At 41.1% G+C, this 26,142-nt stretch overlaps 2 protein-coding genes across 3 annotated transcripts in view; one reads left to right on the top strand and one right to left on the bottom strand.

Moving 5' to 3' along the window:
• Positions 1 to 4,614: 4,614 nt before the first annotated feature.
• Positions 4,615 to 12,417, bottom strand: KXD1 (KxDL motif containing 1). The gene is made up of 5 exons (XM_015813464.1): positions 12,400 to 12,417; positions 10,159 to 10,272; positions 7,106 to 7,258; positions 6,402 to 6,448; positions 4,615 to 4,922 (listed from the first exon to the last, which is right to left on the bottom strand). The coding sequence occupies exons 2-5, from the start codon at positions 10,251 to 10,253 to the stop codon at positions 4,696 to 4,698; spliced, it is 522 nt and encodes a 173-aa protein (XP_015668950.1). The 5' UTR covers positions 10,254 to 10,272; positions 12,400 to 12,417; the 3' UTR covers positions 4,615 to 4,695.
• Positions 12,418 to 12,719: 302 nt separating this feature from the next.
• FKBP8 (FKBP prolyl isomerase 8) overlaps positions 12,720 to 26,142 on the top strand; it is a 30,737-nt gene continuing 17,314 nt past the window's right edge. For both annotated transcript variants that reach the window (XM_015813457.1, XM_015813456.1), the window contains exons 1-2: positions 12,720 to 12,838; positions 25,118 to 25,415. In XM_015813457.1, coding sequence (XP_015668943.1) covers positions 25,145 to 25,415 — 271 coding nt within the window. In that variant the 5' untranslated portion in view covers positions 12,720 to 12,838; positions 25,118 to 25,144. The remainder of the gene's footprint in view (positions 12,839 to 25,117; positions 25,416 to 26,142) is intronic.

Below are 26,142 nucleotides of genomic sequence, written 5' to 3'. Positions count from 1 at the left end.
ATTTTGATCATAGAGAATCTGCTGCACATTAAGCAGCGTTAAAAATAGTTGCTAAAAGCGAAAAAATGACTCTTGAGAATGTTTTTTAATGTCATTACCTCGTGAAAATGTTTTTCGAACTGCATATAAAGTAGTAAAGGAAAATCAATCATTCCATCATTTTGAAACAAATTGATCTGCAAGAACTGAACGGAGTAGAAATGGGTCATAATCTTCATTCTACATATGCATTTATTGTTAATTGTTAATTGTTAATCATATAAGTGAAGAAATGAGGAAAACTATGGTTAAAGAAATTGTTCAATCTAATAATAAAATTTCATTGATAATTGATGAATCAACCACAATAAGCAAGAAAACTACCCTAATAGTATATGTTTGATGCTGTATCGAAGGTGTTGGAATGAATTCACCGATAAATTTGTTTTTGGACTTGGTAGAACTTGAAAAAATAACGGCAGAAGGAGTATTTGATTCCTTACTCCAATGTCTTCACTCTTATGGGATGACAGATTATTTAAAAAATATATTTGGTGTGCGACGGCACTGCTGTGATAGGGTGTAAAAGTGGAGTGAAAAAATTGCTGTCAGAACGTTTTCCTTCTATTATAGTTTGGCATTGTGCTAATCACAGACTAGAATTATCAGTAGGTGATGCTGTCAAGGAAACTTCAGGAATAAATAGATTCAAATCATTTATTGATAAACTTTACGTCATATACTATGCTTTGGCAAAGAGTAGTAGAGAATTGCATTTATATGCAGAATTACTGGGGGCTAAGCTGCCGAAAATTGGAAGATTAAGTACCCGATGGGTGTCATCTAGTTTGCGTATAGTTTTGGCTGTGTGGAATAATTTTGAATCCCTTGTGTATCATTTTGAAGAAGCAATGCATGATCCTACAAGAGATAAAAATGATAAATGCACTTATGATGGCTTGAAAAGAAAAATCACATCTACAGAATTTTTATTGGACCTAGGATTGATGTGTGATGCTCTCCAAGAATTATCAAAATTAAATTTGGACCTACAGGACCGCAACATGGGCCTGTACAAGGCAAATAAGAAAATAAAAATACTGCTACAAGTTTTTGAAGAAAGAAAACAGAATTTTGGGCCCTATTATAAATGCGCTATTGCTGCTGTACGTGATCTTCGCTTTCATGGAGTTTTACTTCACGAAAAAGATTCAAGAAAGGATCCTCCCATTGACCCAAGTACATTTTATACAAAATTGAAAGAGTCAATTTTAGCAAAGACAATGAGTTGGCACATTGGTCTCGCATACTTGATCAAAAACATTGGCCTAAAGATATTAATACTCAACTGACATTTGGAGAAGTGGAAATTAGAAACTTGTCAATCAGACTGCAACTAAATGAAAGACAAATGATTTGTGGATTCCGTGAATACATTCTCGAAAAGACATATCCAGAAAAACTGTTGCATTTGATACGGACTCTGAATACCATTCCCATTTCTTCAAGTGAATGTGAATGTGGGTTTTCGCAGATGAATTTAATTGCCACCCCAACAAGAGCTTCGTTGAAGACTAAGACAATTGCAGCACTTTTGTTCATCAAACTTGTTGGACCACCTCTGAGACTTTTTGATCCTTCAAAGTACGTTGATCTGTGGTTACTCAGAGGACGACACTCGGCCATAGATACTAACAGCAAGGAAAGGAGTCGAGAAGATCTGCCAGACAAGAATTGGACAAAACTTTGGAATTTACTATGAACATTTGCCTTAAATACAACAAATTAAATTTATGTTAAGAACTGAATATATAATTTTCTTTAATAAAAGATTAACAAGATGTGAGTTCTGGCACCTTTTTTTTTTTACACAAAAAAAGCACTGCAGGTAGTCCTCGACTTACAACCACAACTGAGCTCAGAATTTATGTTGCTAAGTGAGAAATTTGTTAAGTGAATCACTGCAGTTGTTAAATTAGTAACATGGTTGTTAAGTGAATCTGGTTTCCCCATTGACTTTGCTTTTCAGAAGGTTGCAAAAGATGATCATATGACCCCGGGACACTGAAACCGTCATAAATATGAACCAGTTGTCAAGCATCCAAATGTAAATCACATGACCATGGGGATGCTGCAACAGTCATAAGTATGAAAAATGGTTATAAGTCGCTTTTTTCAATGCTGTTGTAACTTTGAATGGTCACTAAATGAACTGTTGTAAGTCAAGGACTACCTGTATTCAAAAAAACCTCACTCTTTTTCAGTGTTGTATCAGTGGTGTATATGTGAAAACTGAAAAATCCTGTCTGTGAATCCAAATCAGTATGTTTTACATTTTTTTTGTAACTTTTTGTTTGAAATGTAGCTTTCCTAAAATATACGCAGAGGTCAAGCATTTTATCTAATTATACTAAATAGACAACCTAAGCATTCACACTCAATAATATAAATAAAATAACAGAAGAGAATGTAAAAACATAACTCTTGTTTATCACAGCAAGGGTACTGCTACAATTTTAACACAATGTAGAATGAAACCATATATCATTCTCTCTCTCACACACACAATAGACTTTAGTGCAGAGGTCTCTAACCTTTTGGGCACCAGGGACCGGTTCCGTGGAGAGGTTTTTCCGCGGACCGGAGGGGGTGCAGTTTTGTGTGCTGCCTGCATCCTGCAGATGGGGCTTTGCTTCTTTGTGTGGCGCGGTTGCTGGCATGCTGTGTCCCGGTACTGGTCCACAGACTGGGAGTTGGGGACCCCTGCTTTAGTGTAACATTTCCTAGGGATGAATATTGGTAAGCTTTATCTTCCAGGCTGAATTGAATTAAGATGGGCATCTAAACCAGCCAACTATGTTATCTGATAGAAGTAAAAGGATTATATGGCAAGATTCTCTGGTGCATTCTCTGTCAGCAACATGCACCAGTCTGGTAAGAGCACTCGTGTTATTAATTCCTTCAGTCTGGTTTTAAAAGCAACAAATTCATTTTGCTTTACTGGCTGCTTAGACTAAAAACTGACTCCCTCCTTCAGCCATTGTATAACTTGCTATCAGAATATTTTGTTTATTGGGTGGTTTAAAAAAAATGCCAAAAACAACTCCACTTACTGTCAAGCAGGCGAGCTCTCAGGTAATTTGTTTATTGGTTATTATCTTATTAACCTCTGTAAACTTACAGCAGTACAAAAATATTTTTTTTCTTTGAATTAGAACGCATTTCACAAGATTACATTAGAGGAAAGAGGCCAGTGCACCCTGTCCCCCAAGCAACACATCTAGTTTTGCTAAGTTCCAGCGAAAGGAACTATCAAAAACCAAACAAAAACATTCATTGGCATTACAGTAACTGAAAGTGTGATAACGGGGGTGAGATGTTTAAACACACAGGAAAATTATTGGAATATTAAATATGACATGTAACAGTGAGTGTGGCAAACTTAAGAAAACAGCACAAGGCAAGTGCAATGCAGCATATGGCCCTCATCTTTTTTTTTTTTTTATAAGGTGCATCATTAGATGATAGAGGTTGTACAAAGTCAAGCTTTGTTTTTAGGGGGAGTTTTAGGAATGGGGAATACCGAACACTTCAAGCATTGTTGACTTATCAGATCCACAACCAAAGATGAGCAATAGCTCGAGAGGACGGTGGTAGCAGCAATTACCAAAAGGCACGATCCCCTGAAAATCTCACCAATGCCAGTCCCTGAAGCGAACAGAGATTGTAGCTTGCTTTAAACCCCATCCCCACCCCACCAAGCAGATTATGATTCTGATCCATTTGTATTCTGCATACAGAGGCCAATAGGAAGACTCAGCAATGGGGTCTTATGCCTAACGAAGAGAGGAACACACAGGAATTTGTATTCCTGAAGGCATCCTTGCCTGTTTTTAAGTCCTAAGAGTAAACTGTAGCTGGCTATTAGCATATCATTTCCTATGGACTCCAAAGATTTTGGATGTTTGCCTGTTGGATAATTAACGGGGTCAGGAACTACGAGATGTTCTGCTCAATCTACTGTTGTCTACACAAGGACTATAAAAGTTGGGCTGCCATGTCTTTACTGAGGAAGCCTTCTATAACTAATCAGTCCGTCCAAGAGAAGGGAGTGGTTGGGCTACAACAGCTTATCCATCACCACTCCTGCCAACTGTGCACTGCCTAAACTAGTATTTCTCAACCATGACATTTTAAAGATGTGTGGACTTCAACTCAGAATTTCCCAGCTAGTCATGCTGGCTGGAGAAATTCTGGGAGTTGAAGTCCATACATCTTAAAGTTGTCAAGGTTGAGAAACACTGGCCTAGACTCAAGGTTAAGTTTATTTGGCATCAGACATAGATCAGCACCCTTTGGATCAGGGGTCTTCAAACGTGGCCCTTTTATGACTTGTGGACTTCAACTCCCAGAATTCCTCAGTCAGGTGGACTTCAACTCCCAGAATTCCTCAGCCAGGCATGCTGGCTGAGGAATTCTGGGAGTTGAAGTCCACAAGTGATAAAAGGGCCAAGTTTGAAGACCCCTGCTTTGGATGATGGTGCTTCATGCAAAAGGCCCATCACCCATGTTTAGCCCTCTCTTCCCAGACAGAAACAGTTAGCCAAGACAATACAGAGAACATAGATTAAAAAAAAAAGTTTGCAGGTCTGTTAGCAGGTGGGCGGTGAGTGGGAAGAAAGTCCACCTCTGCTCCCATAACAGTTTCCATGGAGACTAGTCTGTCTCATTGTCCTCATCTGTTATGCTCTGCCCATTCATAGCCACTGTGTCATAAGGGCCCTGAGACAGGTCTTCAAAGTCATGGCTGGTGGCAGGAGAGATGATGTCTGGACTGGTATCACAGGACTCAGTGGTCTGCTCTGAGGTAGCAATGGTTGTGGCGGTACTTTTGGGGACGGGATCAAAGTCGTCATCTTCAAGGATGGGAGATTCATGTACATCTGGAAAGGGGAAGGAAGATTTTGTTACAGAATTGTGAGGGAGGCAGGAAAAGCTTTGGATGTACTGAGTTTGATCAGCCTTTAGTACTGACCTGTCAGCAGAACGAAGTGTTTGCTGGCCCTTAAATCTCAGCCCCCATTTTACCTATGTCTTGGCTTACTTAACAGGACAGATGTTAAAGTTATTAAGAAAATGAATATAAAGCAGTCTACCACACAGAAATTACAATTGGATTTTTATATTTAATGTTCATTAAAAACAGACAATATTAACTGCAGCACTGAAACAACAGGTCCAAAAATTTAAAAGACTTGGAAAAGAACAGTATCTTTGACTGGTAATAATAATAAAAAAAGATCAGTATATTTCTCCGGGTGAACAAATGGGATACAGGTGGTCTTCAATTTATGCGATGGTTTAACAATTGTTCAAAATTATGATGGCTTCAGAAAGAGTGTTTTAAAATCTTCTGGCCTCCATAAAATGTCACACACGCACACAAGGTCACCTTTAGGTGCTCCCCAAACAGCTTGCATTTATGACCAGATGTAATGTCCCGTGGTTTTTGATTTTTTTTTTACCAGTTTCAGGAAGAATGGATTCGCTTAACCACATGATTAGCTTAATGATCACCATAAGAACAGTAAAACAAATTGGACCTGATCAAGTGGGTGCCTTGACTTATGACCACAACAATTTACAATCAAAATTCTGGTCCCAATTATGGTTGTAAGTCAAGGCCCACCTGTACTATCAAATCTTATCGTACTTAGATCCTCTAGTTCAGGGGTAGGCAACCTTGGTTCTTTTATGACTCGTGGACTTCAACTCCCAGAATTCCTGAGCCAGCCATACTGGCTCAGGAATTCTGGGAGTTGAAGTCCATGAGTCATAAAAGAGCCAAGGTTGCCTACCCCTGAACTAGTTAATCCTTATAAAAGAGCGGTGGATTCCTTAAACCAAGCACCCACCTGGATGCGATGATCTCCAAACGTCCTGTTTGAGCATTTTTTTATGAGCCAGTTATGAAATTATTGGGCCATCAGCCCACACTTAACTCGTTTGTTAGTCAGTATCTCACAGATACAAATGCTTTGCTGAAATAAAGATATATCTACAGCATTCCTGTAATCTATCAAGCAAGTATGCATTAAATACACTCATACGTCTAATAATAATCAACTGCAAGAAAACTTTGCTTATATTACACAGTATTGAACTTTCTTGTAGCTTGGGTTTTTTATGTAAAATTTCTGTTAATCGGGCCATCGTGGCTTGGTTCACACCTCAAACCATAACAAGCAGTTTGTCCATCAGGGTAAGCCAAAAACAAATACGCCCCATTAAGGTTTAGAGTTAAGCAAGGATCATGTCATGATGTCTCAAATACCCTTAAATGGCATTAAGGTATACAGTATTATTCATTATTCAACAGTATCATCATTGGAAAAATGTGCATTGAAGATGAGCCTACTTACTGCTAAATGCTTCCGGATACTGTTTTGCTAGCTTTCCTTTCAGAGTTCTGCAAGAAGAAGAAAAGAACTAACTACACCACAGTTGTTGCAACGGGAGGGAAAACACGTAACTGTCTGTCACTTAATAGTACAAGGAAAAGAAAACCGTATGCAAGCTTTTTTCAGAAGAGTTATGTTGCAACTCCCCTTGAATCTGTAGGGACTTCCCCAAGATTCTCTGCTCTGAAGAAAACTCAGAAATTGTTGATAAACATTTCAGAGCCACTAGGGCAGTGGTTCTCAACCTTTTTAATGCCGCGACCCCAACCGGTCGTAAGTCGAGGACTAAACCTATCGTAAGTCGAGGATTAAAGCGGTCGTAAGTCGAGGACTACCCAACCGGTCGTAAGTCAAGGACTTTCCCTGCCCGGGAGCGCCGCGCATGCGTGGTTCCGCCCCCTGTGCCGGCCGAGGCGTAGCTGGCAAGCGGCAGAGACGGAGCAGGCCGACCACCAGCTGGCCCAGCCCAAGGGAGGTAAGGCACCTGCCGGAAAAGGGGAAAAAAATGGCGGACAAAAAAAATGGCGGACAGCCTTGCTTGGCGACCCCCATGAAATGGTCGATCGACCCCAAATGGGGTCCCGACCCACAGGTTGAGAACCAGTGCACTAGGGAGCTAATGGGGCAAGAAAAAGGCTGGATGACCAAAGAGGTGGCATACGTACCTGATCCTCCGAAAAATACTATCCAAATCTTTCTTCATCTCCACCAATGTCCGAGTGTGGTGAAGGAAGCGTTCGTTCATCTGCTGCATTCGGACCCCCGATAGGTTGTTAAAGTTGAGTAACATCTCATTGGTTTTCTCGAATCGGTCAAGCCTGAAGAGGAAGGCAAGAGGTTGAGTTAGACTGGCACAAATAAGTCTGTGAACATAATCAAGGATCTTCTAACAAAAGCACTACAGGTATCCTTGCAACCATTTGTTCAGCAACCATTTGAAATTACAACAGCATTCGACAAAAGGACCTATGAGCCATACCCTAAATCGGGGGTCTTCAAACTTGGCCCTTTTATGACTTGTGGACTTCAACTCCCAGAATTCCTCAGCCAGCGTGCCTGGCTGAGGAATTCTGGGAGTTGAAGTCCACAAGTCATAAAAGGGCCAAGTTTGAAGATCCCTGCCCTAAATTATGGCCGTTGGAGCACCTCCATGATCAAAATTCAGGTGTTTGGCAGCCCGAGCACCACTAATAATAATAATAATAATGATGATGATGATAAAGTTGGAAGGGACGTTGGAGGTCATCTAGTCCAACCCCCTGCTCAGGCAGGAAACCCTATACCATTTCGGACAAATGGCTGTCCAGTTTCTTCTTAAAAACTTCCAGTGTTGGAGCATTCACCACCTCTGGAGGCAGGTTGTTCCCCTGGTTAATTGTTCTAACTGTCAGGAAGTTTCTCCTTAGTTCTAGGTTGCTTCTCTCCTTGATTAGTTTCCATCCATTGCTTCTTGTCCTGCCTTCAGATGCCTTGGAAAATAGCTTGACTCCCTCTTCTTTGTGGCAGCCCCTGAGATATTGGAACACTGCTATCATGTCCCCCCTCGTCCTTCTCTTCATTAAACTAGACATACCCAATTCCAGCAACCGTTCCTTATATGTTTTAGCCTCCAGCCCCCTGATCATCTTTGTTGCTCTTCTCTGCACTCTTTCTAGAGTCTCAACATCTTTTCGACATCATGGTGACCAAAACTGGACGCAGTATTCCAAGTGTGGCCTTACCAAGGCATTGTAAAGTGGTATTAACACTTCACGTGATCTTGATTCTATCCCTCTGTTAATGCAGCCTAGCACTGTGTTGGCTTTTTTGGCAGCTGCAGCACACGGCTGGCTCATATTTAAGTGATTGTCCACTAGGACTCCGAGATCCCTCTCACAGTTACTACTATTGAGCAAGGTACCCCCTATACTATACCTGTACATTTGGTTTTTCTTGCCTAAATGTAGAACCTTACTTTTTTCACCATTGAGTTTCATTTTGTTAGATAGTGCCCAGTGTTCAAGTCTGTCCAGATCCTCCTGTATCCTAAGCCTGTCTTCTGGAGTGTTGGCCATTCCTGCCAGCTTGGTGTCGTCTGCAAATTTGATGAGTTATGACTACAGGGACACTACAACTTTCCCCACAACTTTCCCTGATCTTTCCCTCTCTGACATTTGCCCTTATGGCCACCTTGCATAGCAGAATTTGTTGGAGGCAGTGCCAGAGCTGAGGCTAAAATAGAGGCTTAGTGGTGTCAGCCAGCTGCCACTGCCCCTACACCTCTACTTTAACTCCAGAGCTGCCACTGCCACTCAGAAATGTACATCAAACCCCACACTGCAGCCAGTCACCCCCAGCACCACTATCCAAAGCCCCAGTTGCCCCTGCCACCCTATACTCTACAGCAGAGGTCCCCAACCATGGCCATTTTATGACTTATGGACTTCAACTCCCAGAATTCCTCAGCCAGCAGCCTGGCTGAAGAATTCTGGGAGTTGAAGTTCACCAATCATAAAGTGGGCAAGGTTGGAGACCCCTGTTCTACAGGCCCTCAACTGCCATTCACCATTTTTTCCCATTGCTGATGAGGTGCACCCAACTTGACCCTATGTATGCAAGGCAGCTGCTGACTGTACAAAGCCTTCTTCCCAGGGCCTCTTGTGTAATTCCCCAAATGCACTGTCCAAATAATGCACCCCAGTCTTGCAATGCTTTAGCAAGCTTCTGAACTGTTTCCTGGGTCTCACAAGAACAGGCACACTACAGGTAATCGACTTATGACCACAATTGAGGGCTAAGTGAGACAGTTGTTAAGTGAATCCCTGCAGTTTTTAAGTTACTAACATGGGAATCTGGCTTCCCCATTCACTTTGTCAGAAGTTCATAAAAGGAGACCTCACCTGACCCCAGGACACTGCAACTGTTGTAAATATGAGTCAGTTGCCAAGCGTCCAAATTTTGATCACGTGACCACGGGGATGCTGCAATGGTCATAAGGGTAAAAAACGGTCATCGGTCACTTTTTTCAGTGCTGTTGTGACTTTGAATGGTTACTATACAAATGGTTGTAAGTCGAGGACTACCTGTATTTGGAGAATGCAGACCCCCCCATTTTTGCAATGCTTCCCTATGGAGTAGATAGAAAGAGGTTTTATCCAATAAGAATGCATCGGAGAGTTTGCTTTTGCCAGCTCACTTCCTGCTTTTTCCACTTCTTGCCTTCCCCATTAGGCTGGCATTCTTATAGTATTTGTATCATGCTGTGGCTTCCTGGGGCATGGCAAGCAGCCCCAGCAGTTTCTCCAGTGAACCCTTCCTACACATGGTTCCCCTTCCTTGTGGGACCTACGGACTGGGTTGTTTATATGATATGTGGGTTTGTTTCTAAAAGATTTTTAGTAAGTGAGTATCTACTGGTTTGATAACTGGCAGGGCAGAAAATGAGAAAAAAGACACACCCGGTATGTCCTAGCCTTCTTTTCCTCTAGAGCAGGGGTCTTCAAACTTGGCCCTTTTATGACTTGTGGACTTCAACTGAGGATTTCTGGGAGTTGAAGTCCACAAGTCATAAAAGGGCCAAGTTTGAAGACCCCTGCTCTAGATTAAACCAGCAAAAGAAAAGAATAAGTGATGCAAGAAATAAATTATCAGCTGGCAAAAGGAGAGAGATTAATGACAGAGAGGAAAGTTTGTTAGGGTCAAAGATATACAACACTGTGAAAAAATGTATACCACTCACATGTTCTTCTGAGCCAAGATGATGGCGTTTACGTCTTCTGAGTTCACCATGCTGAGCACACGGCTGCAGAAGACGCCCGAGGCAGTAGGTTCCATCTTAAACGGGCACTGTTATCTGCCAAAGACCAGGGTGAGAAGACAGACACATGATGAGTAAGAAAACTTCCTCTAGGTTTAGAGAGGTGATATAACCTCTCATGATTTGAGGGGAAAAAAACTTTATATTATCTATAAGAAAGAAGGAAAGCATCCTCAAAGAAAATAATGCCAGCTAGGAACATAAATTATACAGTGCTGCAAAAAGGGAAGGAGAAAAGGCTTTTTCCCAGATACTGACTTAATCACCAATCCTTCAAAAACTCACATTTTTTTCCATGCCATAAATAAATTTATTAAGGTAGAACCTTACGGGGGAAAATATTAGTAGGAAAGATATGCATTCTTGTCGCTCACCCTTTGCCTTCATGGGTGAGAAAAGCAAATGCTGCTATCTAGACTGGCCCACCATGCCCACATGAGATTCTGCTCCTGTAGCCAATAGGAAGATCATTTTCCACAACAAGTTAGAACATCTGATCCTTGAAATATTTTCTGTCTCCCCAAGCAGTCCTTTTTAAGGCCATTCCTCTGCTCATTACAAGAAATACCCCACCCCCTATTAAAGCACCCACAATACATGACTGTCCAAGCCTTTGTTTCAATATCTCAGTGAAAGGGAGGCCAGATCTGGGTAAATGGCTGCACTTTTGAACTCCCTATTCACAAGATTTTCCTAAGATTCACCTGGAATCCTGCCTTTTACAACTTAAAAGTTATAGTTTATTTGCTTGTTTATTCATTTATTTATTCCATTTCTATAGCCATCCAACTCAAACAAGTGACTTTGGGTGGTTTGCAATTCTAAATTGTTTGCCTGGCCTATGTTTTGGAATAAGGGAAAAATCTTGACATTCTCGGAATCTCAGCACTCACAAGGAATCAGTTTGACTGTGGACTTCCTTAGCGCAAGAACCCAAATGAAAGCATCCATAGCAGATAGCTACAGGTAGTCCTTGACTTATGACCACAATTGGGACTGGAATTTCCGTTGCCAAGCAAGGTAATGGTTAAGTAAGTTGTGCCCAATGTTACAACCTATTTTGCCACAGTGGTTAAGTGAATCACTGCAGTTGTTAAATGAATTTGGCTTCTTCCATTGACTTTGGTTGTCGGAAGCCAGCTGGAAAGGTTGCAAATGATGATCACATGACTCCAGTTGTCGTAAGTACATGCTGGTTACCAAGAGTTTAAATTTTGACCTCGGGGATGCTGCAATCTTTGTAAGTGTGAGGACCAGTCATAAGTCACTTTTTTCAGTGCCATTGTAACTTTGAATGGTTGCTAAATGAATGATTGTAAGTCAAGAAGTATCTATACTTAGTTTGGGTCTTAACACATCCCATGAAGGCCAGCCCACCTTTTGACTGGATCACTGGTACCACTGCCAAATTAGTATCAATAGTCATAGGTGCCTTGGGTGCAATCCCAAAACAACTGGAGCATCACTTGATCATCATCGGCACTGACAAATTCCCCATCAGTCAATTGCAAAAGGCAGCTTTACTCGGAACAGCTTACATCCTGCGACGACATTTGTACACCATCAAACATCCACATTTGCCTAACTCAGGTCCTTGGGAAATACTCAACAGGCAGACCAAAATGCCACCCAACTCCCAGAAACTCTGAGTGATTTTCATTAATCTTACTTTTCAGGAGTCTTTGCAATATTCAATCAAAATCTGCCTTCTTGCAACACATGATTCCGACTACATCCTGCACTCTAGAGGCAGCATTTCTCAACTTCAGCCAGTTGATGATGGGTGGACTTCAACTCCCAGAATTCCCCAACCAGCATGGAGTTGAAGTCCACTTATCATCAACTTGCTGACGTTCAGAAACGCTGCCCTAGAGCAATGGAAACCAGACCTCCCAGCTGTAATGCAGCTCCACCAGTAAGTACACCCTTCAGCCAGCGCTTGTGCGGAGAGTGGGAAGCATAATCCAATTTGCATTCCATAATCTTGGGATGATGGGAATTGTAGTTTGCTTTATCCAAGTATTACGAGACGGGGGTAGTTGCTCTCCTGAGTTAGAAGCGAACCTTTAAGCGGCTCCGCTCTCTTCCCACCAGAGCCCTCCTCTCCCCACGGACAGGTATCTTCTCCCCGAGAGCAGGTATGACCACGCCTATGGTCCCTACCTGAAGTAGAGTGAACCAGCCAACGGATCACATGTCGGACGCTAAAGGGGATCCGCGGACGTGAGCGAAGACCGGGAGGGAGAGACCGAAAAAGTTTCCCTCTCTTAAACCCACCACACTCTCGCCATTCACCCAGAGCAGCACGCTCACTTCCGGGTTGGGCTGGATCACGTGATGCGCGACCTCTCTGGCGTTCTGCGTACGATCGACTGAGAGCGGGTTTCGCTGGAAACGGAGGAGCCAGTTCAGCCCCTCCGCCGGCCCCGCCCTTCCTCTGTTTTCATTGGACAAAACGTTGCCAGCGGGGACCCGCCCCCAAACACCCAGCTGGCTGAATTCTGAAAGGGGAGCTTGAAGGCCGGGAGGGCCCTTTAAAAGTGGCAGCGGGTGAAGAGCACCTCTGGGAATGGGCAGAGTGTATTTCTACGTAGACAGCAAGGTAGGCGCAACTTGGTCTCGGGGATTCTTCCTCCCGATCCCCCCCCCTCCTCCATCGAACATGATCTTTCTACGCATGTGCAGAATGCATTCTGTGCCATAAATTACAGACGCCAAGATTTGGGGAATTACAGCACGCAGAATGCATTTCTCATGAAGCCATGCAGAAAAGGGGGCCTTGGTCTGTGCAGGGTTTCTTGGAAGGCTCGGTGGGGGGGGGGTGCAGCAAGGTGGCAGGAAAAACACTTTTTCCGCTGCAAGGTGTTTTTCCCAGGCATTCAGAAAAGGATCTGTTATCCTACCAGATAGCAGAACCAGACGCGTAAAATTAGAAATATGCACAGTGCATGCTTTGTATGTAGTAAACATAACTACTTTGCAGGGTTTCTGGGCATGTACAGAATGTAGGCTTTCTTCTCAGGCAGCAAGATGGCTGTGTCTCTCCTGCAGATCTTTGAAATGTATTCCACCAACAGTTGGAGCTGCAGGCAGCATGACTGTGTTTACTCAATCCAAGGCTTATTTTGCAAATAATAAAAGTACTCTGTGGAAGATCTGGTAGGTCTGCATGTAAGGATGTCCAGTAGATTTTTCTATAGGGAATCTTCTATCAAATCTTGCAACAGGGTTCATGCATTATATATAGTCAGCTGTGGTTTGGTTAACCAATAAAGGAGAAGATTTGAAATGAGGGGTTCTTGGTACTCTCTGATCTTGGTTGGTTTCTTGCAGACATTTCATTACCTGAACTAGATACTGGTAACATCATCAGGTTTGCAGGATCCAATCTGGTTGGGTTACCGGGACCAGAGGTTTTGTCTTCCGAGCTTTGAGCTCTCAGAGGTTCCCTGAAGATGGACTCATTCATGATCATCAGATTTGGTTAACAGGATGCTAAGCCATATGAACAATCAAAACTGCATTGTGACAGATGTGTCACATACACAAATGTGTAAACCCAGCTGCTATGTCACTACTTATCTATTGCCTCTGGTTTTCAACAAACTCTACTTTCACTATCTCCTTTAAAAAAAGAGCCTTTTACTGATGATGCCTAGTTCTAGAATGTTCTCCCTAAAGACATTTGCTTGGTGACTAACTCATTGCCTTTGCAGTGAGAAGACTGTTTATTTTCCTGAATGTTTAAAATGCAACGTTTATTCCACTGGTTATATTATACCACTATTAAAATTCCTAGCTTTGGGGAAGATTTTGTGTGTGTGTGTGTACTTTCATTTTAACTATTATTTTTGCAACCCTTTCCTAGGAATATCATTGAAGTATATCCTAGAAATATCATTGAAATATAAAATGCTTACAATAAATATAGTGAGATTCAGAGTTCTGTAGGGTTGCCAGGTCTGTTTCCAAAAAATAGCGGACAAGCGGGGGGGGGGGGGGTTTAAGTAGTAAAAAAAGTAGACTGTACAGCTTTAGATTACGTACCATTTCATCAGAAAGCTTTTGAATAAAAAAATGTCCACTATTTTGTGAAAAAAAAATAGTGAACATAATGTGAAAAAAGCGGACTGTCCACTCAAATAGTGGACACCTGGCAACCCTTTCTATTATGGCAGCAATTAATTAGTTTTGTAACATTTCCCACATGAGAGTAAAGTTACTATTTGACAGTATTTGATCATTTCCAAATACTTGTTTTGGGCCAGGCTGAATTCATTTTTTTCATAGTTCATGCATGTATTTTTAAATTTACACAGAATAGTCATAGAGTTGGACTCTGTTAACAGTTAATGCTTAACTTTATGCTGACTAATCCTGAGTGTGCATTCTGGAAGGCTGGCTAGGACTAGGTGCTAAAATATTTCCTTTCAAGAGCAGAACAAAAGTTAATCTTGTCAAGTATAATCCCCTGCCTAAGGCATGAAAACAATCTCCCCCTCTCTTCAACTAGTTATCCTTGAAAGTAAGATATCTCTGGGAAGACTGGATTGTGGGCCATTGGTAGTAATTTAAAATAAAGATTGGGTTGCTGGAGATATTTAGAGTCTAATGTGATTTATCATTTTTTTCATTGTGTATGAGAGTTTATGGCATGAGAGTTTGTGTATGAGAGTTATGGCATCTTTGGTTTAGGGCAGTGTTTCTCAACCTTGACAATTTTAAGGCATGTGGATTTCAACTCCCAGAATTCCACAGCCAGCATTGCACAGTCCACATGCCTTAAAATTGTCAAGGTTGAGAAACACTGGTTTAGGGTATAAAAACAATTCAATACTAAGAATATTTTTCAATACCAAGAATTTTTTGACCCACAAGACTGGTTTCCCTACCTTCTCTTTTCTTTTCCCAACATGGAATCCTTCTGCCTTCCCTATTTGTCCAGATTTGGCTAGAATTCATGATGCTGCCTTCACAACAGCCCTAGCAGGAGAGGTAATTTAGGGATCTTGTCTAGTAAGGAATATCATTTGATGAAGCCCAAGAAGAGAGCATTTTCTGCTGTGGCACCCATCCTTTGGAACATCATTCCCTCAGAACTGAGATTGGTTCCTATCCTTTTGGGCTTTAAGAAGGCTCAGAAAACATGGCTGTGCTGTGGCACTAGGGATCTGGAGATAGTGGTCAGAAATGATTAGATTAAATGGGATCTATTCCTTGTATTTTCCTGCTAAATGTGCTTATGTTTTGTGTTTATAGTGGTTTTAATAGTTATGTGTCCTTTTTATTTATATTTGTATTGTTCTTACTATTGTTTTTAATTACTGTGAGCTTCTCAGAGCCACATTTCACGATTAATAAGAGAGTTAGAAGGAACCTTGGAGGTCTTCTATCTAGTCCAGCCCCCTGGCCAAGCAGGAGACCTTATATCAGAGGTCTCCAATCTTTTGGACACCAGGGACTGGTTCCGTGGAGAGAGGTTTTTCCATGGACCGGAGAGTGCGTGGTTTTGTGTGCTGCCTGCATCCCATGGGTGGGGCTTCGCTTGTTTGTGTGGACCGGTTGCTGGCATGCCGTGGCTCGGTACCGGTCCATGGACCAGGGGTTGGGGACCCCTGCCTTACACCATTCCAGACTGGCTATCCAGTCCTTCTTAAAAGCCTCCAGTGATGGAGCACCTACAACTTCTGAAGGCAAACTGTTGGTTGATTGTTCTCACTGTCAGGAAATTTCTTCCTAGTTCTAGGTTAGATCTCTTTTACATATAGTGCAACTCCATCTCCTCTTCTATGGGGTCTGGTTTTTTTAAACAGTTTATATCCTTCTGTCAGTGGGTTCCACTCATGGGTCTCGTCCCACCAGGTTTCAGTAACTCCAATTATATCTATCTTTATGTATTAATAATTCCAGTTCAGCCTGATTGTTCCCCACACTTTGTACATTTGTATATAGGCATTTGAGATCTTTATGTCTGACTCTGGGTATGCTTCCCATGTTTCCTATTTGGTGTTTGAGTTTGTCTTCCTTCCCATCCTTCCTTGTCTCATTATTTCATTTGTTTTCTAGGGGTTTTTGCTTGTAATTAGTTCCTAGAGATCCTAAAATTTGGTCATCCTCCCCTCTCAATTTTAGTTTAAAGCCCTCCTAATAAGTTAAGCCAGGCATTTTCCGAAAACATTCCTCCCAGTGTTTGTGAGGTACAGCATGTCCCTTGCCAAAAGTCCCTCATGGAGGTAGTGCAAACCATGGTCCAGGAATCCAAAGTTCTTTTGACAACACCAACCCTTTAGCCAATGGTTCACTTCTAGAATCCTTTGTTCTCTTACCGGATGTTGACCTTTCATTGGCAGTACAGATGAAAAAACTACTTGTGCACTTAATCCTTGACCTTCTTGCCTAGCTGTTCGTAATAACTCAATATTGTTTTCAGGTCCATTTTGGTGTTGTTTGTCCCTACATGTAGTAGTAGAAAAGGGTAGTAATCTGTGGGTTTTATTATTTTGGTTAGGTTCTCGGCCACATCTTTGATTCTTGCTCCAATCTCTCCTTGATTAGTTCCCATCCATTGCTTCTTATCCTGCCTTCAGGTGCTTTGGAAAATAGGTTGTCTCCCCTCTTCTTTGTGGTAGCCCCTGAGATATTGGAACACTGCTATCATGTCACTCCTGGTCCTTCTTTTCACTAGTCTAGCCATACCCAATTCCTGAAACCGTTCTCCGTGTGTTTTAGCCTCCACGTGAGATGGGTGGCTATGCAAATTGAATAAATTATACATGCCTACAGTTCATGTAGTTTTCAAAAGACCTAAAGCTGCAACTGAAAAAGGAACCCATGCCTACCCTTTGTTTTCCTTTCCCCCTTCCATTTCCTAAAACTCTTAAAATTGTAAGTTGAGTGGCTGAGACTGATTTGAAAATAGTTCAGTGTTTCTTCCGTCCTACTTTTCCAGGGAACGTAATCGTAGTGGCTTCTGAAGTGATGACGATAAACACACTTGTAAATGAAACAAAAACGCATTTAGATCAGAAACAAAACAGAAGATATTACAGACCCCAGCTGAATAATACAAAAATCAAAGATGAAAATAAAGTATTTAATCCAGAACTTAGATGTAGCTCTAATTTGACTAATTTCCCCACCTCTTTTTGTGCTTTGATCTGACCAAGGTAGGATTCTGATAAAATAATGAACTTTTCCCCAGAATTTCCTAGTTTTACTCTGCGCATGTTCCTGTCCCTTTAATAGGCGTAGGTGGCAGAAGGAATGGGAGGCTGTGACTTTCAGTCTTTGAGTAACAGCCGGAAAGGCCAATAGCATTGATTTCCTGTGAGCACTGGAGGCACTCTGGGGAACTGAGGGGGCGGGACTGAAACTGGATAATTCCTGAGTCCAGGTGAGTGTATTGAAAGGGGGGAGGGAGAGAGAGAGAGAGAAATGCTATAAGAACATCGGAATTAATGCAGAGCTTGGGTGGAGGTGCTAAGTGGGACAAGTAGCTACTTAGATTTTACAAAATGTGAGGATCTGTCCTGTTTTCCTTCCCCTCCCTCCCACTTTTAAACTTTTAGGTCATTTCAGGGTGGGGGCTAAGGCTGATTTTCTTAAGTTGAAACCATCTTTAACCATCCTTCTATATCTATGCATTTTGGAGACAGGCCGAGAAGGGGAAAAGAACATCTGGAGCTGGCATTGGGCATGCATAATTTTAACTTTTTCCTCCTTTGGGTTATCAGGTTAAAATCTGACCCCAGGGGATGGGCCAGGAAAGTGGGGTGGGGGGGGGTTGTTATTTAAGGCCAGCCCATGTTGCTTCTCCTCTGCTTTGCCCCGGAAGCTTTTTTAAAAGTTGGTACTGATGTTCCTTCTTTTTTGTTTTCTTTGGCTTAAGAGCCTGCCTTTTCTCCCTCCCCCATTACATCGATCGTTAAGACAAACATAAGTGTTGTGGTGTGGCTGGTTTGAGTGGACAAAAGTCAGGTTGGTGTAGCTGGTCACTGCAAAGCTCAGTTTCCCCATGCTGAATGTGGTAAGAATTCCTAGTTGTTTTGGCAAAAAAAACCCCCAAAAAACCAGCCTGATAGCATCTTTTCTGACTCACAAATTTTATTAAAAGGCCCTGTCTGTCATGAGCTGCAGCTCACTTCTTCAGACATAGGTCACGAAAACCAATATTTTTAATAAAAGGTGCTAGATGGACAAGGTGCTACTTAGACTTCTGGTTTTTTTGTCCCTAACATGGCTGTCCTAGAAGCACTGGGTTTTTTTTTTGGCTGCAGCAGTTTTAATACAGTTGTCCTCGACTTAACAACCACAGTTGAGCCCAACATTTCTGTTGCTAAGCAAGACAGATGTCAAGTGAGTTTTGCCCTATTTTACTGCTTTTCTTGCCACAGTTGTTAAGACTGTAACAAGGTTGTTAAGTGAATCAATCTTCCCATTAACTTTGCTTGTCAAAAGGTTGCAAAAGGTGATTATGTGGCCCCTGGACACTGCAACTATCATAAACATGAGCCAGTTGTTGGCATCTAAAGTTTATTCACATGACCAGGGGGAGGCTGCTATGGCTGCAACTGGAAAAAACAGTCATAAGCCACTTTTTTTCAGTGCTGCTGTAACTTTGAACGGTCACTAAACAAGTGGTTGTAAGTAGAGAACTACTTCCATTAGTATTACAGATTTTGATTTCAATAAGACTTTTCAATGCTGAATTTGTGCCCCTTTCAGATTATTTTGCTGCTGTGTGACCTCCGACATGAGCCCACTTCCCCTGAATCTGGATCTAGCTCTTAACCCATTGTGGGCTTTGTATATAATTCTTAATGTGAAATGTCTATGGAGATTCTCAATTATTCAGATCATGGTTGACCCAAAGGTGCTTTTCCAAAACAACTGGAGTTTCTTGTTTTTTTTTTCTCTTTGAAAACATTTTTCTTTTCATCCAAGAAGCTTCTTCAGTTTTGAAAGAAGGGAAGAATTATTATATAGATGGGGGAGAGATCATATTCACTATTTTTAATACTTCTGTGATGATTAACTTTACATGCAATGGATTTCATAGTCAAGGACCAGGTTGGGATAAGTCTGGTTGTTGTCCAAACAATTTGTCTGCATTTTATCTGCTATCCTTCCTAACCCTTGACCACAATGAGGAACTAAGTTCCAACACATATGGAGGCCAACAAGATAGGGAAAGGAGAAGGAACACATTGATTAGATGAGGCCATTTTGTGAGTTTCTCCACAGGAGAAGGCTTGATTTAACTGAATGATTTTCTTGTCATTTGGTGGAGATGCCTTCTATGCAACTTTTTTTTAACGTGACAGTGTCCACTGCTTTTTTTGGCCCACAAAGAGTCCTTCAAATCAGGTGACATTCTTCTGCCTTGCAAAGTATTTTGCAAGTTGCTAGTCCACATGATACCACAGCTAAATCACATGCTGGATTAAAATGCTTGTCCTTTCCTGGAAAATTATAATCACAAATGAAAGGCAGCTTACCATCTTACTTTTTTTTTCTCCTTTGCCTAGAAAAAAAAATGTGGGACCAGTCTGGCAAGTTTTATTCTGTTCTTGAGTAATTAGCTCTGTTGCTTCTTTATATTAATGTTTCTGACAACTTGCTGATCTGGGATGAGCCAGTAATAGTTGTATAAATAAAACCAAGCATTAGATGTTAAAGATGTTCCATAAAACCAATAAGTCTGTAATGTTTGTCCAATTGTCCTTATTGTGTGTTTGGGGTTTAAACAGGGTGGTTTTATAGAGTTGTAATAGGTGCCAAGGAGTCCCTACCCCTTTTCTGTCACTTGTTATTTGGAATTTAGAAACCTTAAATGGTCAAAAACAAAGTGTTTTGTGGCTATTGATACATCTCTCCTTTGTTCTTTAAGCCACTCCACATAGTTATACTGTACCATGACTGAGTCTTGTAACAGGGAGTTCCATAAGCTTAATGACATGTTGTGGAAAACACTTCCTGTTGTTTGCAACCTGAATCCTGTTGACACTCGAGTTTTTATGGTCGAGGAGATGGAGGAATAGCTTGGAGGATTCCTCACTGGGGTGAGCTGGAAGGAATCTTTATATTTGAATGTAGATTTCAAAGGAATAGAGATATATGTCTCAGGGTGAAGTTGTGCTAGTGATACCATAAGTCTCATCCCTGGGAATTTATTTAGTAGCCTTGTATCCTGCCTTTCATACAGGAGCTCAAGATGGCATACATTGTATGTTCCCTCCTGCTTTTCCCCACAACGACCCTGTGAAGTAGGTTGGGATGAGTTAATGAGTGGGCCAGAATCACCTAGTTTCAGTGGCTGGAGGTGTGTGGGGGTAAGTAGATTTCAATGCAATTCTCCCCAATACAGCACCTTAACTATTAGAAGCAGTGTTGGGCAATATGTGAAATATTAAATTATGTTAAATTAATATGACAAACTGAAACACATCTTTATGGAAATCCCGGTTTGTGATGCTGGAAACTCTGCTTTGTGTTGGCTAGAAATATAAGTTCCACTTTCTTCTCAACCCCAAAGCTTGCTTCCTCTTAGCCTAGCCCTGCAGTGCCATTGTAAATTAATACTTGGATAAAATGAGGACAAAGGGGCACCACTCCCTTTGCTCCAAACTAAAGGCACAAAGAGATCTCATAAATGTAAAAACTACAGATATTTTTCAACTTGTTAAACCAATCGTTGGCAAAGATTCTGCTCCATCTATATAGATCTGTTTCTCCAGAGATATGATTTTCTTGGTTCACTAATAGTGATTTTCAAATTCTCATATATTGGAAGCTGAGTTACAAGCAATTGGGGACCATATTCCCTATTGGTGAGAAGTTAGGTGAAGAACAGAGCCTTTTAAAATCCATTTTAGACTCTCTTCTTAAAGTTGATTTCAGACTATAGTTGGAAGAACAGCATGTTAAGGAGATGGGATGATGAATGTCATGTTTTGATTTTTTTAAAAATGGATTTATCAATTATCTTGATTTCAGAATAAAAACAGGAAAGATGGCATGCATATAATTTTTCAAACTATAGTTACTGTATGTAACTGCAACAAAGATGGACCACTCATCTTTTTTATTTTCTAGCATCAATGCTCGCTGTCTGAAGTGTGTAGGGAAAATCTTGTATTTCAGGAATCTGAAACTTAAAATGTTTCAAATGGGGTTACAATTCCCTATTGTGCTTAGAGAACATCCTGGAGTTGTGTAAGTAGTCTTTGACTTATGAACATTTGAACGTACAATGGCAGTGGTGGGATTCAGCCGGTTTGCACCACTTCGGCAGAACCGGTAGCTAATTTTTTTTGTTGCCCAGGCCCAGAAGAGACTTCCGGAAGCGGCATCCACACAAGAACTGGTTGTTTACATATTTGAATCCCACCATTGTACAGTAGGCCTACCACTTACGACCCAGACTCAAAGTTTTGACAGGGGGGGTCCCTCCCACAGTCACATGACTGAACTTTGGGCACTTAGCAACCGGGCCATATTTACAGTTGTTTGCAGCACCCTGTGGCCATATGACTGTGTTTTACCACTGTTTTGCTGAAAACCAAAAGTTATTTCTGATTTTCGGCAAAACTGCACCCATAGCGAACCATTGCTTTCCTTAATGACTGCAGTGTTTGCTTAACAACCACCACAAAAAATTGTAAAATTGGGTGGTTCATATTTTATGAAGATCATGATTTTGACAGGCAGGCTCCGTTATGATTGTAAATTGAAGACTACCTGTATGTTTAACACACCTGTAAAAATCACAACTGGATTGGGGAAGCTGTTCTTCCAATGCCTCAAGTTAGGAAAATTTCCCAAAAGATATTTCTCTGGTGGAAAATAATTTCACTTGTATGAATTCTCAGTTTTACAAAATTAGTGCTGTAGCACAATGAAGGAGCAGCTGGAATGGATTATTCTCTTCTAGGCAACTGGGACTAACCTTTTTCAGATCTTCCCAAAAAAGGTGAGATTCCTGACCTGCTCAGCATTTCACATAGTCTGAAATGAGCATGTTAGTATCTGAAATGAGCATGTTAGTATTTTGGTGCCCTTATCTACTTGCCCAAATGAAGTTTGAGTTCCTTTAAATTTAATGTTTATATAAGTGAAGTATTAATTCTGTACAGGCTTAACAATAAAGCTCCACTGAATTCATCTGTGGTTGTTTTTGGGAAGATACTTCTAGGACTATATTATAAACCCACTGATTTTTGTCTGATATTCGCAGATTTCAGTTCACCTGACTTTGCTTATTGACCAGGGTTTTTCAAACTTTAAGATGTGTAGACCAGCTCCCAGAATTCATGTTAACTATGGAATTCTGGGAGTTGAAGTCCACATATCTGAATTTTGCCAAGATTGAAATAAGCCCATTGCAATGATATAAAATTGTATATAAAATTCATATAAAATAATATACAATTCACACAGTGGGATATGAAACATTGAAATATAAGCCAAGTAAATATACTTTGTAAAATCTCTGGGCCATGGAAGCCTTTGTAACTTTCTGGACTTTTGTCAGTCATTCTGCCTTATGTTTTATTTGCTGTTTAGAATGGATGAAATGTGTGCAAAACGCTTTGGTCAAAAACACCCCATAAAAACTGGTAACAGATTTGGAGTTCAGAGGAGTTGCTGAGGTGATTGTAATTTCAACTCCCTCAGGATAATTATAGGATGTTTATTTTTTCCATAGAGTGATGAAAGAGAAAGCAGAGAAAATATATTTTATTAGTATAAAGCTTCTACAGCAGTATACAGTGTTGTTTCTGGTGTTAGTAATTTCAGTATCTCTAACAATTGAAATTTGAAACCAGGATTGATTTTGTTTGGATACACCAGCAGTTATTAAATTGTCCAGATTTTAAGGATTGTTTGCCTTGAAGCGCAATTTCTACTACATTTTCTACATAGCTTTTAAAGCTGTGAGTTGCCTGCCTCCTTTCCTTCCTTTCCTTTCCTTTCTCCCCTCCCTCCCTCCCTCTCATCTGTATTGGAGTTTGATAGCCATAAAGCAGCAAAAATGATATTAAAACCAGAAACGAGATCAAAATATAGAAGCACACCGGGCGATAACTGTAAGTGTTGCCTCCCAGGTCCTCTCTTTTGTGGCAGCTTTTAGATTGCGACTGTTTGGGTTTGTATTCTTATCATTATTTTATATAGCACCACACTTACCCATTTATACAGAAATACAGTAATATATTATGCTGCTGCTATGCTCTTTGTTCACACTATAGAGCAGTGATGGCGAACCTCTTAGAGACCGAGTGCCCAACTGCAGCCCAAAACCAACTTATTTATCACAAAATGCCAACACAGCAATTTAATCTGAATACTGAGGTTTTAGTTTAGAAAAAACAACCCATATATCTTTTGTCTTAAAAGACAAACACAATAACAAAGCTTTCAGTGATACAAACGACTTTTTACTGAAAGGTAAAAGTTTGCATTTGGCATGCTTTTGAACAATTAATGTGACTTTTGCTGTTGTATGCATGCTGATAATTTGTCTAATCTTGCCTTATACTTTGTAAGTTTGAAAGCAACACATGCAGCACTCAGGTCATCTGTTAGTCTGTTTCTGGTGTCAGATTTGATATAATTCAAAGCTGAAAACAGCGTGCTTGCTCCGGAGGCTTGTTTTGGCTAGGAAGGGGATTGAGAAATGGCTTTTTCCTGCGAAAACCTAGCCAAAGAGCAAGGCGCGTGTTCCCACAGAGAGGGCTCTGAGTGACCCCTCTGGCACACGTGCCGTAGGTTTGCCACTACTGCTATAGAGTATTCAGTTTGTTACCTCATATGGACCAAACCGCACATCTGAAACATACTTATAATGGAATTTGGGTCATGGCAGGGATGGGTAGCTGTCAAAGGAGTTTCTTCGCTTGTGGAAGTCCAGGTCACAAGATGTGGCAATAAGTGCTGGTTGATACAATTTGTAATACTTACCTTGAGGTCAGATGGGCGGCCTATAAATGAAATTAATTACTTAATAAGGATGAGTAAATTTCACAGAACAGGAGATACGGTAGATGAATTGTTAGCAATTAATCAGGATGGCTAAATGAATACTCCAGATTCTGTATCATTCTGTCTGCTGAAGAACAACTGCAAGTGAAGATGGTTTTTCCTTATCTCTGGGGCCAGATGTGTATTTGGGTAACTGATCACCTTTTATGAACTTCCGCTCTATCTGAGGGTTGTCAGATGCACATACACAAAATTTTCAGATGCATACCGAAGGGTTGCCTCCCCCCCCATATCTTTAACTGGTTTAATTAGTTTCCTGAGTGATTATCACCCTTTCAGATTAATGTTTTAATTAATAGCATAAATATTTTAAAATCTTTTCATTGTATTTTCATTAAATGAAGATAATTATTTGTTGTTAATTGTTTGCTTGGGTGCTTTTTTGGGGGGGGAGGGAGAAGAAGGAAGAAAAAATATTTTATATAAAGTAAAAATGCCCCTCAGTGTGGATTCATTCAGGGTCCTTTTAAAAATTCCTGGACTTTGTGGCATATGTTTTGAATAGCTATTGGCATTTGTATTTCTTTCTTTCATAAATAAGGGAGGGACTGATAGAAGAGAATATTTGTAGCTCAGGATTGAACTGTGGGGTCCTTGGTGCTCTCTGAGCTTGGTGGTTTTCTTGTAGACGTTTCATTACCAAACTAGGTAACACCATCAGCACACTGCAAGAAAACAACCAAACTCAAAGTGCACCAAGGAACCCCACAAGGGAGGGATTATCCATTCATGCCAGGAATGGGAGGTGGATTTTCTGGAACTGGAGCAAAGAATCAACAAAATCAGGGCCATGGGTCCTCTTGACTTCCTTCTGTGTCCCACTTTCTGCTTCTTGCAGCTCAGCTGATCATAGCGCGCTGGCGCCATGGCTTCTGGAGGGGAAGACCTGGATGATTGGGCGGGCACCAGTCTGGTCGACCTGACCTCATCTGAACTGGCAGCTACCCAGGCTTCCATGATTGACAATGGCGAAGATTTTGAAGTCCTGGATAGTGCAGAAGATGGGGATTTAAGTGATCTCCCCCCACTGGAGGATGTTCCAACCAGCTCTGCCAAAAAAGACAATCAAGAAACGAAAGAAGAACATCCGGCTAAGGAAGAGTCAGAAGCGAGCCAGGAATGGCTTGATGTCTTAGGTGGGACCACAGATTTTGCCCACTTCTCTGCTGTTCTTCTAGCCCCCACCCCGTTCCCTGAGTCCTTTTCTAGGTGGGGGTGGGGAAGAACTGTCACTGCATTTATGTCTCACCTTTACTCATATGCACACCCCACGTCATCTGGCATGTACAGGTTGTCCTCCTCTTGTGACCATAATGGAGCCTGGACATCACAGTCGTAAGTCATGATAGCTGCAAATTGGGTCACCCAAGTTAAATCAACGCTGCAGTCGTTAAGCAAACCAACACTTCACTATGGGCCGTTTTTGCGGAAAATCAGAAGTAAATGCCGATTTTCAGCAAAACCGTCGTAAAATGCGTTTATGTGATGATGGGATGCTGCAAACAGCCATATATATATGTAGTCACTGCAGGATGGGGACCACCATTGGAACTGGGGAACCATCTTCTAAGTACACTTAGGGAAGTCCATTGTCACTTTGAACAGTTGTTAAGGGACTGGTTGTAAATTGAGGACTACCTGTATTGTATGTTCATTGGGGCAAGTATTTATTTATTATTTATTTATTTATTATTTTAATTTGTATACCGCCCTTCTCCCATAGGACTCAGGGCGGTTCACAGCATATTAAAAACAAATAATATACCCAAAATACAAAAAATACACAATACAAAAATACAAAAGAATAAACCCTGATAAAAGCCGAATTAAAACCAAATATTCCCAGCTGTGTTTCCGATTAAA

This window comes from Protobothrops mucrosquamatus, unplaced genomic scaffold, assembly GCF_001527695.2.
Source record: "Protobothrops mucrosquamatus isolate PMUCROS unplaced genomic scaffold, P.Mucros_1.0 scaffold157, whole genome shotgun sequence".
Classification (NCBI taxonomy): Eukaryota; Metazoa; Chordata; class Lepidosauria; order Squamata; family Viperidae; genus Protobothrops; species Protobothrops mucrosquamatus.
The sequence above is the reverse complement of the archived record's forward strand: the minus strand, read 5'-3'. Positions and strand labels throughout refer to the sequence as shown.